This window comes from Lycium ferocissimum, chromosome 12, assembly GCF_029784015.1.
Source record: "Lycium ferocissimum isolate CSIRO_LF1 chromosome 12, AGI_CSIRO_Lferr_CH_V1, whole genome shotgun sequence".
Classification (NCBI taxonomy): domain Eukaryota; kingdom Viridiplantae; phylum Streptophyta; class Magnoliopsida; order Solanales; family Solanaceae; genus Lycium; species Lycium ferocissimum.
In genome coordinates, this window is record NC_081353.1 from 39,537,925 (window position 1) to 39,550,796 (window position 12,872).

The following is a 12,872-nucleotide window of genomic DNA, read 5'->3' on the forward strand; positions in this document are numbered from 1 at the left end:
AGGGCAAGTTAGTAACTCAAGTGCCAAGATAAAGAGAAGCGGCGTCTTATATAATTCAACCACCAAACATCCTTTTCTTATAAGGCGTTCAATCACAAACATCTTACAACCCGCAAGACATAGGCTTTAACAAAACTTGCTAGCATTAAGTTTCAAAATTTGAAGCTCGAAGGAAAATTAATGAAGCAAGCCAAAGCATAAAAAAGTCTCAACATCATCCCTAGAAGTAACAACTAAAATGGAAGCACCAAGCTCACATTCCTAGTAAAAAAGCTTTTTTCCCACCACCAAAGACACCGGAACCACCTTCAAGACATCAACCTCGCGGTTTTGGACAAAGGCTCCTAGAAAGCAGAAAATGTTACCACATACAATAACGAGAAAATAAAGAAAATTACTATAGCAAAATAAAAACGAACGGTCCAAACTCAAAAGACCTGTCCAATAATAACATGATCACCCTCTTTCACACTTTGAAGCATGGTGATATGTGAGCCGGAATATCGAGTGCCTCTTCTCATATCCGACATATTAATTTACATGTTACAACTAACAAAAGAAGAAGTTAAGCGACGAATATATTTAAAAGTGACAAGCTCTTGCCTGCGGTACTTCTTGACATAATGTAGGTAATTCCGTCGAACAATGATGGTTTACTTCATCTTATGCAATCGTGCATGCACCAATGAAGATACGACCTCGGATGGAAACATTGCCGGTGAATGGGCATTTCTTGTCAATGTAAGTACCTAAATTCAAACGGACCAAACCGTTAGGTTAGACCATAGAACAAAGAGAATTAAGCAATCATAGCCATTTTAAAATGCAGAAAAAAATTGCTTGCAATATACTTTTCTATATTTGAAAGCCAACATTAAGTTCATGCAACTTATTGTTATACAGGGTTTTAAAAAAGCACGTAAATCTAAAAAGTAGTCGTGGAAAATTTACCATCTAAGCCAAACATAACTTAAGTGAAAGAATCCCAACGGATTATAAGCAATAACAAACCGCGTTAAGATTCACAAGCGAGAACATGTACAATTCTTTCTTATTGGCAAAATGATGATCACATGTACATAAATTAATCATTGTTGCTTTGTAAATATTTACTATCTTGGCAAATGAGAAATGAACGAAGCATAATCCGTGAGGTTTTGGCTTTTTCAAGCCCTACAAGTTGCTTTTGGCTTGAATCATATGTACATCGATCAAGTCCATTTGTTGGACAAGAACAAAGAGAGGCAAGCGTCAAGGCCGCGAATAAGATACTTAAAAGCAGCTCTAAGACAAGATGTAGGATACTTTGATCTACGCGTGGCAAGCACGTACGATGTCATAGCTAGTGTCTCCAAACGATCTTGTAATTCAAGGCTGCGTTAGCTTAATTTGTTCTTTCATTATTCTAAGTTTAGTAAAATCATTCGAACATTAATTAATAATGTTTATAATTTGGAATTAATACGGTTCCGCTTTCTTGATGAACGTAGCAACATTTATTGGGTCCTACGTGGTAGGATTCTTGATGATATGGAGGTCGGCACAAGGATTTCCTTCTATTATTCTCCTAGTGATTAGGTCTTATGTATGGGAGGGCTCTTATGACATAGCCAAAAATAAGGGACGAATATGGCAAAGCCGGGAACTATTGTGGAGCAAGCATTTTCTTCTCGTAAGAACAGATATTCTTTTGTGGGAGAAAGCAAAACTATAGAAGAATACTCTCTGCTTCAAGTCCGTTAGGTTAGACCATAGAACAAAATTCAAGCACCAAACCATTAGGTTAGACCATAGAACAAAGAGAATTAAGCAATCATAGCCATTTTAAAATGCAGGAAAAAATTGCTTGCAATATACTTTTCTATATTTGAAAGCCAACATTAAGTTCATGCAACCTATTGTTAACAGGGTTTTAAAAAGCACGTAAATCTAACAAGTCGTTCTGGAAAATTTACTATCTAAGCCAAACATAACTAAATTGAAACGGATCATAAGCAATAACAAACCACGTTAAGATTCACAAGCAGGACATGTACAATTCTTTTTTATTGGCAAAAGGAATCATCACATGTACATAAAGTGATCATGTGCTTTATAAATATTTACTATCTTGGCAAATGAGAAATGAACGAAGCACAATGGATGAAATGAAATAACAAAATTGCATTAAACACGTTCTACAATGTGTTTCCCCTTATGTACTCAAATTGCATCAAACAATATTTTGTACACACTCCACAATCATCAATTCCTCTAACCCTCCAGTATGGCCACAAAATAAGTTCCTAATAGAAAGATTACCAAATGCCAACAACATTGCAAAAACTAAAACTTCTTAATACAGGATATACCAACTGCCAACTACATTACAAAAACATAATCCAGGATAGGTAGGCCAGTTGCTTTTGGCTTGAATCGTATATACATCGATCAATCTTAATCCCATCTAGTTGGCATTCACTACATGAATCCAATACATCAAAGTAGAAAATGATACAGTAAAACTATATTCACTATACTGCATAGATCAATCAACCATTCCTTAAACCCAAAATAATTGGCATTCACTACATTAATGTTATAGAATATCTGTTCTGCTTCAATCAGACCATCTGCAAATTAATTAAAAAACCTAATATCTAATATAAATCAAAAAGATACAAAGTGAAATACATATTAATTAGATGAAATGAAATGAATATTGACCTTCAGTAGCCTCACGAGGAGTCTTGAAGCCTAAGCCAATGCTCTTAAAGTATCGATTCCCTCCCTTTCCTGGCCTCTTTCCCTTACCAGTCTTCTTTGAGCTGCCAAACAAAAAACTCAAATCTTAGCCTCAAATTAATCTAATTTACGGAATTGAACGAACAAAGCATAGAGCATTGGTGAGGATACTGACCTTAGAAAAACACCAGGCTGCTTCAAAAAAGCCTTCTCAGTCTATGACACAAAACAAATTCATTAGATTTTTCTCTATACAAACTCATAACGTGACAGGCAACACGTGCGTGTGTGTGTGTGTGTGAAAGAGAGAACCTCGCTCCGCCATGATCAAGGGTAGTTGAATTAAACGAGGAGAGACGCGCGGCACCAAAACCCTAATAGGCAGCAGAGAGTCACGACTTAGATAAATATAGGCAGGATTGCTATATTGACTGTGGACTGGACTTAGAAAATGGGCTAATTTTTACAGATGGGCCCAAAATCCAACCAACTAAAATTGTAAACTTTGCTGTATTTTAATCATTTTTTTGCACGGATTGCCCTTCTTTTGGGGTGGTCTTTAAATTTTGCCCCTCATATTTGTGTTCTTTAAGTTTTGCCCTTCGCTTGGATACCTGAGGTTCTGGGTTCGAACCCCGCCGCATAAAATAAAAAAATAATTTCGCAAGACACGTCAGGGAGAGTGTATGGGATCCAAAGATACAATCCTTAAGGAAAAACCAAAGTTATGCGGAGGTAGCGCACTTTGCCTCGAGACATTTTTTTTTTTTTTTTTTTTTTAACTTTTCAAGGCACACTTTTTAGTTAAGGCATACTTTTGATTATGCCTTAATTAAAAGTATGCCCCATAAGGCATAGTTCCTTAAGGAAAATTTTTGCCGTAAGGCAAAACTAAATTATGCCTTGAGGAAAAGTTATGCCCTCCGATAACTTTAGTTTTCCTTAAGGAAGTTATGCTTGAGGAGGGCGACTTTGCTTGAGACTTTTTTTTTTTTTTTTTTAACTTTTCAAGGCACACTTTTAGTTAAGGCATACTTTTGGTTATGCCTTAATTAAAAAAGTATGCCCCATAAGGCATAGTTCCTTAAGGAAAAATTTGCCCCATAAGGCAAAACTAAATTATGCCTTGAGGAAAAGTTATGCCCCCTCCGCATAACTTTAGTTTTCCTTAAGGAAGTTATGCTTAAGCGTACTTTGCCTTGAGACTTTTTTTTTTTTTTTTTTTAACTTTTCAAGGCACACTTTTAGTTAAGGCATACTTTTGGTTATACCTTAATTAAAAAGTCGCCCCCATAAGGCATAATTCCTTAAGGAAAAGTTTTGCCCAATAAGGCAAAACTAAATTATGCCTTGAGGAGAAAGTTATGCCCCTCCGCATAACTTTAGTTTTTCCTTAAGGAAGTTATGCGGAGGGGGGACTTTGCCTTGAGACTTTTTTTTTTTTTTTTGAAAAACTTTTCAAGGCACACTTTTAAAGTTAAGGCATACTTTTGGTTATACCTTAATTAAAAATTTTTAATTTAAGGAAAAGTTTTGCCCCATAAGGCAAAACTAATTATGCCTTGAGAAAAAGTTATGCCCCCTCCGACATAACTTTAGTTTTTCCTTAAGGAAGTTATGCGGAGGAGGGCGGACTTTGCCTTGAGACTTTTTTTTTTTTTAAAAACTTTTCAAACACTTTTAGTTAAAGCATGATACTTTTGGTTATGCCTTAATTAAAAAGTCTGCCAAATAGCATAGTTCCTATGAAAAGTTTTGTCTCCACAAGATAACTAAACTATGTCTTCGATAAAAGTTATGCCCCCTCGGCATAACTTTAGTTTTTCCTTAAGGAAGTTATGCCGGGAGGGCGGACACTCCCTCCCCTGCGCTAAATTATTTCTTTATTTTATGCTTGAGCGGGGGTTCGAACCCAAAACCTCGTATCCAAGCTAAGGGCAAAACTTAAAGACCAAATATGAGGGCAAAAAAATTTAAAGACGCAAATATGAGGAAAATTTAAAAACATTACCCAAAAAGAAGGCAATTCTGCTAATTGCCCCCATGATAACAACTCAATTTTTTCGATTACTGCATGAATGAATCCATTCTGCCATTTACTCTTAGCCCTTCAAATTTCATCAAGTGATCATGCTAGAAATAAAGAATCATGGATAATTATATTATGAAAGTTTCCCAATGAGCTAAAGAACATCTTTATTTATCATAGTTCGTTTTCTTAATTGGAAATTAAAACAGTAAGTTAAAAATGATATTGGCTTCTTAATTACAGGAAAAAGAGAACAAGACGGTTGATGGCAGCTTCTGTATGAAGATGAGAGGATTAAACTTTTTTTTTTTTCTCTTTAGAACAAAACGACAAAATTGTTCATGATTTATCCGTGGATTAGAGGGGTGACAGGAATATTTCGAGTAAATAAAAATGAGTATAGTATAGTAGGTTAGCAAAATCCATAACATTTAAAGATGCAAAGCTGGAAGGAGAACTTCCAGATCGACCGTACAAATAAGCATCTTAACGTTGGTTACCATGAAAATTGGACACAAACCACATAGTAGTTTACACCAGAAATCCCCAAGAGGTTATCATTCCACATTGCTACTGAAATGGACTAGAAAAACATCAAAACGAGAAAGTATTACACACGGCCATTTCAGTAAGATAGGCACTGATAGCTCGTTGTACTTCTTTAACAATTGACTTTAGCGGCTCACATGCCATTAAGAGTGATCACAATTCTTCGTGGGGTAGCCGAATCACGGTGCTCACACAACCATATGCCCTGAGATTCAGAAAACATTAGTTGTTCATAATACCTGTAAGTCTGCCATTCAAGAATTTTCAAATAAACATGTAATGGTCTTATCTCGATAGAACAGAAAAATTGACAGTTGGTAAGAACTGTCTCTGCAGAGATCTTTTCATCCTTGTGATGGTTTCGATCTCTTCTATCCAAAACGGAACCTTACTAGATGTGTAATTAGCAATTACATGTTCATCAAGACTGGGAGCAATTCACAATCAGTAGAAGTAAAAGAGTAGGAATCGAAGGATAGGTTTGACCAGCTTATTAACAGTACTAGATGTAACAACTTTAACTGCTCCTTTTAACAGAACACATCCAACATGAAGGTGAATGCATTAAAATTCGTTCTTCTAGCCATGCTCAAATCAAATGACACTGGGAAAGAGCTAGCAAACATACCTGCCAGGTTCCCATGTTTAGTTTTCCGTCCGTGATTGGTATCCTGAAAACCAAAGACATGGTAAATATATCGGTGTATGAAGAGGTGCGGGAAAATATATGGATTAGATCAAGGAGAAATTCAGACGTGAGGGTGCAGCCAAACATCGATGACTTGATATGAGCGGGCATATCATCTGGGCCTGTCAAAATTGCAACATAGAAACGTCAAAATAGCAAGCAATAAAATTGAGAAAGATGAGTTAACCAAGGAGGAAAAGAAAGAAACAAAGAACTTAATCCCTGTAAATCCAGTCAGGAAGATTGAGGGTGATGCAATAGAATATAAATAAATAAGTAAATAAGTGGTAGTATTTTTTTTTTTTTTAATCAAGATAATTAAGCGGTAGTATTATCAGAAGGTATGACACAATTTGCGGAATGGAAGTCAGAATCATCAAGAAGTAATAAAAAGATATTTGCTGAACATTTAAACCCACTCCAAAGCTCTCCAGAAACAACTCAAATGCAGTAAAAGAGTCGATCCTGTGCAATAGCCCATAAACCACACAGGAGAGGTAACCTGCACTAGGGGAGCCCCGTGCGACGAGCTCGACCCAGAAGGCAAAATCCCCATCTGTAGGCAGGGGTTTCGAACCTGAGACCTCCATCATGGAAGTCCCATGCTCAACCAACTGAGCCACACTTGCGGGTGATCTAGCTATGCATTGGCTGATCACATGAGGAAGCGGAGCTGGATGCTGAAGTACGCGACGACTGAGCTAGAATTTAAGTAGTTAAACCTTGAATCTAAGTTGGTTGGATAGCAAATTGTTAGATTAGATGGAGCAAAAATTCCATTTGAACTCAGTCACAAGTCTCATTGTATAAATGTCGTCGATGTACATTAACTAGATAAATAAGAATATGGATACACTTTAGCTCAATCGCAATTCTTTTTAACCGCCTCTCGGATCAATTATATCTTTAGACAAGTTCTCTTACCTTCTTGAATCTCGAACAAAACCTAAGTAGTAAAACCTATGTCAATTTTACTTCTGTTACAACTCCAGTCTCTCTCTTCTCATTTTTGGTACAGATATCCTCCTCTCGTAATTTCTCGACTGTATCCCATTTCATTTTAGGTTTTCTTGTATTGAGAACACGTCTGTAAACTTACATCACACTGAAAGGTGCTAGGCTGCTAGCCAGCACTGCTTAAAAAGGGGACATGGCAACGTCAGCTTGAGGACTACTATGGATTTCATGTCATTTGATTCCATACCTTCTCTTTGTAAGAAGTAAGTTACTATATCCATTTGAAGATGCATTGAATGAGGTACTTTTAGTTTCTCACTGTTTTGAAGGAGGAAAGTTTTAGGGTTTGATTACTTAGTTTTGTTATTTCAAAGATTACTTGAATTTCCAGTGATTTGTGGAGTTTTTATTATACTTGATCATATCGAAAATGCGGCTTTCTTGAGTTGGAACATTGACTCTGGAATACTGCCATGCTGGCCTTATTCAAGCATCGCAGGCCAAGCACAAGCTCTTTAGATCATAGCAGACAGTCAAGCTCAGGCAAAAATTGCAAGGTGTTCGGCTCAGATAGTTTTCACCCCAAACCAATATCACCCACTGAACTGCCACCCCTGGAAGAAATTCAGTCCAATACCTGACGAACAAAAACTAAAAGAAAAGAAAACAGCAGTACAGAGGACAGGGATTAAGCTACACACTTACCCTCAAGAGTATGTTTCCACGGTGCAGATGACCCCTGAAATTGTCATTTTAAAACAAAATGAGACTCTCCACAACAATGAATGACTATCACTACACTTGGCAGAATATACTCTTACCTCTGGGACAACCCTACTAAGAAATGTTTCTGTATCATCTCGAACATCTGAGTCGTAATTTTCATTTATAGTTAAAGAAGCACTTGTATGCTGCACTGTTTAAACATACAGCTAACCATATTCAGTCATAAAAGAATTCTGGCGAAAATTAAGAGACATCAAGTAGAATTTCAAGTTAAATATCAAAATAAGATTACTTACGAAAAAGATGAGCAAGGCCACATTTAAAGCCTGCTAAATCTTGACCAATTTCTTTCGTGATCTGATGAAGACATAAAGATGTTATTAATAAGAATATGATCTTCTTTTTTGGAGTGGGAAGGGGGATAGAACACAAAAAGTTGGGCAAGAGAAAGAGAAAATTAACTCCTCAGTGAGTGTTTTGTTCGACAGTAGAGAAATGCTGCTCCATTAGCAAGGTACAGAATGCTTAAGTTTAGATAAGTTTATCATAAGAACATTTATTTTTATTATTCTCTGGATCAATATATTAACAGCATATAGAAAATAAGGGCAGCTAGAAATACTAATGCTAATTACTGCCCATATAACTGTATAGAAGTTGGGATATCACTCATATCACCTTTGAAACATGATCAAAAGATGTTTCATTAGCCAGAAGAATAAGAATGGAATCTGACTACATTCAACTTCTGTAAGAAAACATGTCAGTTTAGTTTGTGAGCCAACTATTACGCCATGTTGTGATAACATTTTCAGAGTTTCTATTTTCACGTTGGTTCTTGTAAGGGCAAACATAAATGTAATTAAAAAATAATCTTGTCCATATTGATTATGCCTACTGGTGTATGCTTTTCGCGGATGACATAGTCCTGATCGACGAGACTCGTAGCGGAGTTAACGCTAAGCTGGAGGGTTGGAGACATACTCTGGAGTCTAAAGGGTTTAAGCTGAGTAGGACCAAGACAGAGTACTTGGAGTGCAAGTTCAGTGAAGCACCTCAGTAGGCTGGCGTGGAAGTGAGGCTTAGTACCCAGGCCATCCAGAAGAAAAGTGGTTTCAAGTATCTTGGGTCTATTATGCAAGGCAGCGGGGAGATTGACGATAATGTCACACATCGTATTGGGGCAGGGTGGATGAAATGGAGGCTCGCTTCCGGAGTGCTATGTGACAAGAAGGTGCCACCACAACTAAAGGGCAAGTTCTACAAAGTGGTGGTTAGACCGACTATATTGTATGGGGCGGAGTGTTGGCCAGTTAAGATCTCTCACGTTCAAAAGATGAAAGTTGCCGAGATGAGAATGTTGAGATGGATGTGTGGGCACACCAGGAGTGACAGGATTAGGAATGAGGCTATTCGGGACAAGGTGGGAGTGGCCTTGGTGGAAGACAAGATGCGGGAAGCGAGGCTGAGATGGTTTGGGCATGGAAAGAGGAGAGACACAGATGCTCCAGTGCGGAGGTGGGAGAGGCTGGTCATGGATGGTTTTAGAAGAGGTAGGGGTAGGCCGAAAAAGTATTGGGGAGATGTGATTAGACAGGACATGGCGCAGTTACAGCTTAACGAGGACATGACCTTAGATAGGAGAGTTTGGAGGACCCGGATTAGGGTAGAAGGCTAGTAGATAGGCTCGTTATCCTTCCTTATTAGTAGTCGCATTATCGCAGTATAATTTCTTGTGCTCTGATTTCTACTATTATCTGTTATCTGTGTCACTTTGATTTCTGCTATTTCCTGTACTTTGATTATCCTATTTTATCTGTGTAGCTTTCGGTATTTGCATTTCCACATCGCTTTGAATTTCTTAGCCTTATCTGACCTCTTTTTATGCTTTTTATTGAGCCAAGGTCTTTCGGAAATGTAGTCCTACCTTGGTAGGAGTAAGGTCTGCGTACACTCTACTCTCCCCAGACCCCACGTTGTGAGATTTCACTGGGTTGTTGTTGTTGTGTATTGATTATGCCTACTGACACGATATATATTTCTCACTCCCCTCCAGAGGCGAAGCTAGGATTTGAAACTTATGGGTTCTAAATTCTAGGACAGCGACATCAGGTAACTGGTTTCTAAATTTAATATTTGTACATATTTAATAAATTTTCCTTTATACAAATACATGGTTTGAATTAAAGCTACTGGCTGCCCCTGCTCCTCTCCACCCATCCCCACCCCACGCCACCCCCTAAAAGTTTTGCTAAACTTGAATTTGTATTACAAAATTGCTGAAAGCATTCCCAGAACAATCTAGTGAAGTAACTTCTCCACTTATCATTTTTTGAACCAACATAAGGGGAAATGGAAAGGTGGAAATTTTAAGCAATTTTCCACTGGAAATTTTAAGCAATTTTCGGAAACAGCCGTCCTACCTTGGTCGGAGTAAGGTTTGCGTACACTCTACCCTCCCCAGACCCCACGTTGTGGGATTTCACTGGGTTGTTGTTGTTGTAACAAAGATGGGAACGTTATGACTCTACAAACCAATTAATCAATCACTCTTCCATTTGTTGTTCTAAGATGAAGATGAACTGATACAACAACAACAACATACCCAGTATAGTCCCATATAATTTTTGATTGAAGAGACCCGTGAAGCAGTTAATGCTAAGCTGGAGGTTTGGAGACAGACCCTGGAGTCCAAAGGGTTCAAGTTGAGCAGAACCAAGACGGAATACTTGGAGTGCAAGTTCAATGGTGCATGCATGAGCCCGGAGGTAAGGCTTGAGACGCAGGCCATCCAAAGAGAGGAAGTTTTAAGTATCTTGGGTCCATTATCCAAGGAAATGGGGAGATTGATGATGATGTCACACAACGTATTGGGGCAGGGTGGATGAAATGGAGGCTCGCCTCCGGAGTCCTGTGTGATAAGAAAGTGCCATCAAAGCTCAACAAGTTCCACAGAGTGGTAGTTAGACCTACTTTGTTGTATGGGGCGGAGTGCTGGCCAGTCAAGAAATCTCACGTCCAAAGATGAAGGTTGCGGAAATGAGGATGTTGCGATGGATATGTGGGCATACTAGGAAGGATAGGATTAGAAATGAAGTTATCCGGGACAAGATAGGAGTGGCCTCGGTGGAGGACAAGATGCGGGAAGTGGGCTGAGATGGTTCGGGCATGTACAGAGGAGATGCAAGCAGGCCCCAGTGCGGAGGTGTCATAGAGGTAGAGGTAGGCCGAAGAAGTAATATCAACAAGAAAACTAGAATTCTCAAAAAAAAAAAAATAAGAAGAAGAAGAATCTCAAATCAAGGTTTCCAATAAATCACTTGCTTTATGAAAATAATACATAATAACAGGAAGCAAACTACCCTATGTTGTTTTGTGCATAGAGAATCAGAAGTAAATTAAATGCATCAGTTCGACCTCCAACAGCGAGAAAAATCAAAGAAATGCGTTACACATTTTTACAGGGTGATCAGGCAGGAAATTATTTTGGCATCACTCACTACAGGTAAGAGCTTATTGAGCCATTATGCACATTTCAAGTTCAGCGGAGTTGATTGTGGTAAAGCACCAGGCAATCTTTTCAAGCAACAGTGTCACATAATTAAAGTTTAACATTACTCTAAAATCCTTTTAGTAGCTGCAGCTAATTAAAATGAGGGCCATAACAAGCAACCAATGGTGTAGCCTAGCAGTCAATGAAGTAAACCTTGGAGCCAATGGTTCAAATCACAAGACAAAAAGGAGTTGGGTGATTTCTTCTCATTTGCTTAAGCACTGGTGGTCATAGTTACCCGGTACCTATACTAGTGGGAGGTAATAGGTATTCGATGAGATAATCGAGGTTTTGTTGTCAGAAAAATAGGATTTCCATAGACGCCAAAACAGGTTGACCACTACCATCAATTTCTTCGCAGAAGCAAGAAATAATACAAAATAAGTTGCTACCAATAAGGCAGAGATCATCAAAACACCAAACACCCAATATTTCAATTACAGAAGCGACCCCATAGCCCATAAGTTAACACTATCACATCACTAAAAAGTGCAGTCTTGGCAATATCTTGGTTCACTTAATTGTCAGGAGCAAATTAACACACAGGAAACAAATAATCGATCAAAATCTTAATCATCAAGAGCTCTGAAACACACAGCCAGTTTTTTCTACTCCCTCCGTCCCAATTTATGTGACACTTTTCACTTCTCGAGATTCAAATTATGTGAAGATGAACACTTTAAAATGCATTTTTGCAACCTATTGGCATGAGAAGAACTCTAACTTATAGTACTTCCATTATCTAAATTTCAATTTTAAATTATCGAGTTGATCTAATCAAACTTTTAGCTTTTAAGTTGTCAAATTGACTCCCAATAAGCGAAAAAATATCACATAAATAATTGGGACAGAGGGATTAATAAATATTTACAAGTAATCAAAAGCAAACAGATAAAAGGAAATGGATTTTAGCTTCTAAGTAGACAAATTTACCCTCAATAAGCCAAAAACATCACACAAAATTGGGACGGAGGAAGTAATAAATATATGCAAGTAATAAAAAGCAAACAGAAAAATGAATTAGATAAGTTGATTGACATGACACATATATATATACCTTGGATGTAACAAGATGACAACCTCGCCTTTGAGGTGGAAGAGTTACAGTTTTTTGAGCCCATTTTGGAGAAGCCATAGAATCAGAAGGGTTGTTAATTGATGTTCTCAAAGGAGTATACTGACACTTTAAACTGATCGATGCCGTAAATGGCTTAGCAATTCCACCGAATGATACTAAAGAGGAAGAAGAAAAAGACAGCATTTGCTTGAAAGTGTTTTTTTCAACAACTCAACTCTATTTACTAGTAGAGCAGTGTGGGACTTTGGACCAAAGTAGTGTTAGTGATTTTGGGCTTCAAAAGGCAATTCCAACAAAATTTAAAATGAGGCCTATAAACACATATGGTTTGTTGTTTTGTTAAAAGAGTGTATGGTCCAGAATTAGAACTCCTAACCTCCACTGAAATGTTAAAAGAGTAAAATCCTATGTCAAAACTCCATTATTTGCCCCTAACCTTAATAAATAAAGAGTTAAGTTATATACTCCCCTTGTCTCAAAAAATAAGTGTTAGTTTAAATAAATAATATTCAAAATTAAGTGTCACCTTAGAAATTCAAGATAAAAATTGACAAGTGTGTCTAACTAT

General features: G+C 37.6%; 1 protein-coding gene and 1 pseudogene across 1 annotated transcript; both read right to left on the minus strand.

Moving 5' to 3' along the window:
- Positions 1-261: 261 nt before the first annotated feature.
- Positions 262-5,321, minus strand: LOC132039304 (small ribosomal subunit protein uS17-like; annotated as a pseudogene).
- On the minus strand, positions 5,166-12,600 carry LOC132039618 (uncharacterized). The gene is made up of 7 exons (XM_059430115.1): positions 12,284-12,600; positions 7,970-8,030; positions 7,769-7,863; positions 7,653-7,686; positions 6,058-6,112; positions 5,931-5,973; positions 5,166-5,507 (listed from the first exon to the last, which is right to left on the minus strand). The coding sequence occupies exons 1-7, from the start codon at positions 12,485-12,487 to the stop codon at positions 5,436-5,438; spliced, it is 564 nt and encodes a 187-aa protein (XP_059286098.1). The 5' UTR covers positions 12,488-12,600; the 3' UTR covers positions 5,166-5,435.
- Positions 12,601-12,872: the final 272 nt, after the last annotated feature.

Bases quoted from the DNA above. Each gene is read 5' to 3' on its own strand.
- LOC132039618 (XM_059430115.1), bottom strand. From the start codon at position 12,487: ATGCTGTCTTTTTCTTCTTCCTCTTTAGTATCATTCGGTGGAATTGCT. The intron at 7,687-7,768 runs GTAAGAGTATAT...TGACAATTTCAG, and splicing joins TTAGTAGGGTTGTCCCAGAG to GGGTCATCTGCACCGTGGAA. The intron at 5,974-6,057 runs GTCTGAATTTCT...TTTGGTTTTCAG, and splicing joins ATGTTTGGCTGCACCCTCAC to GATACCAATCACGGACGGAA.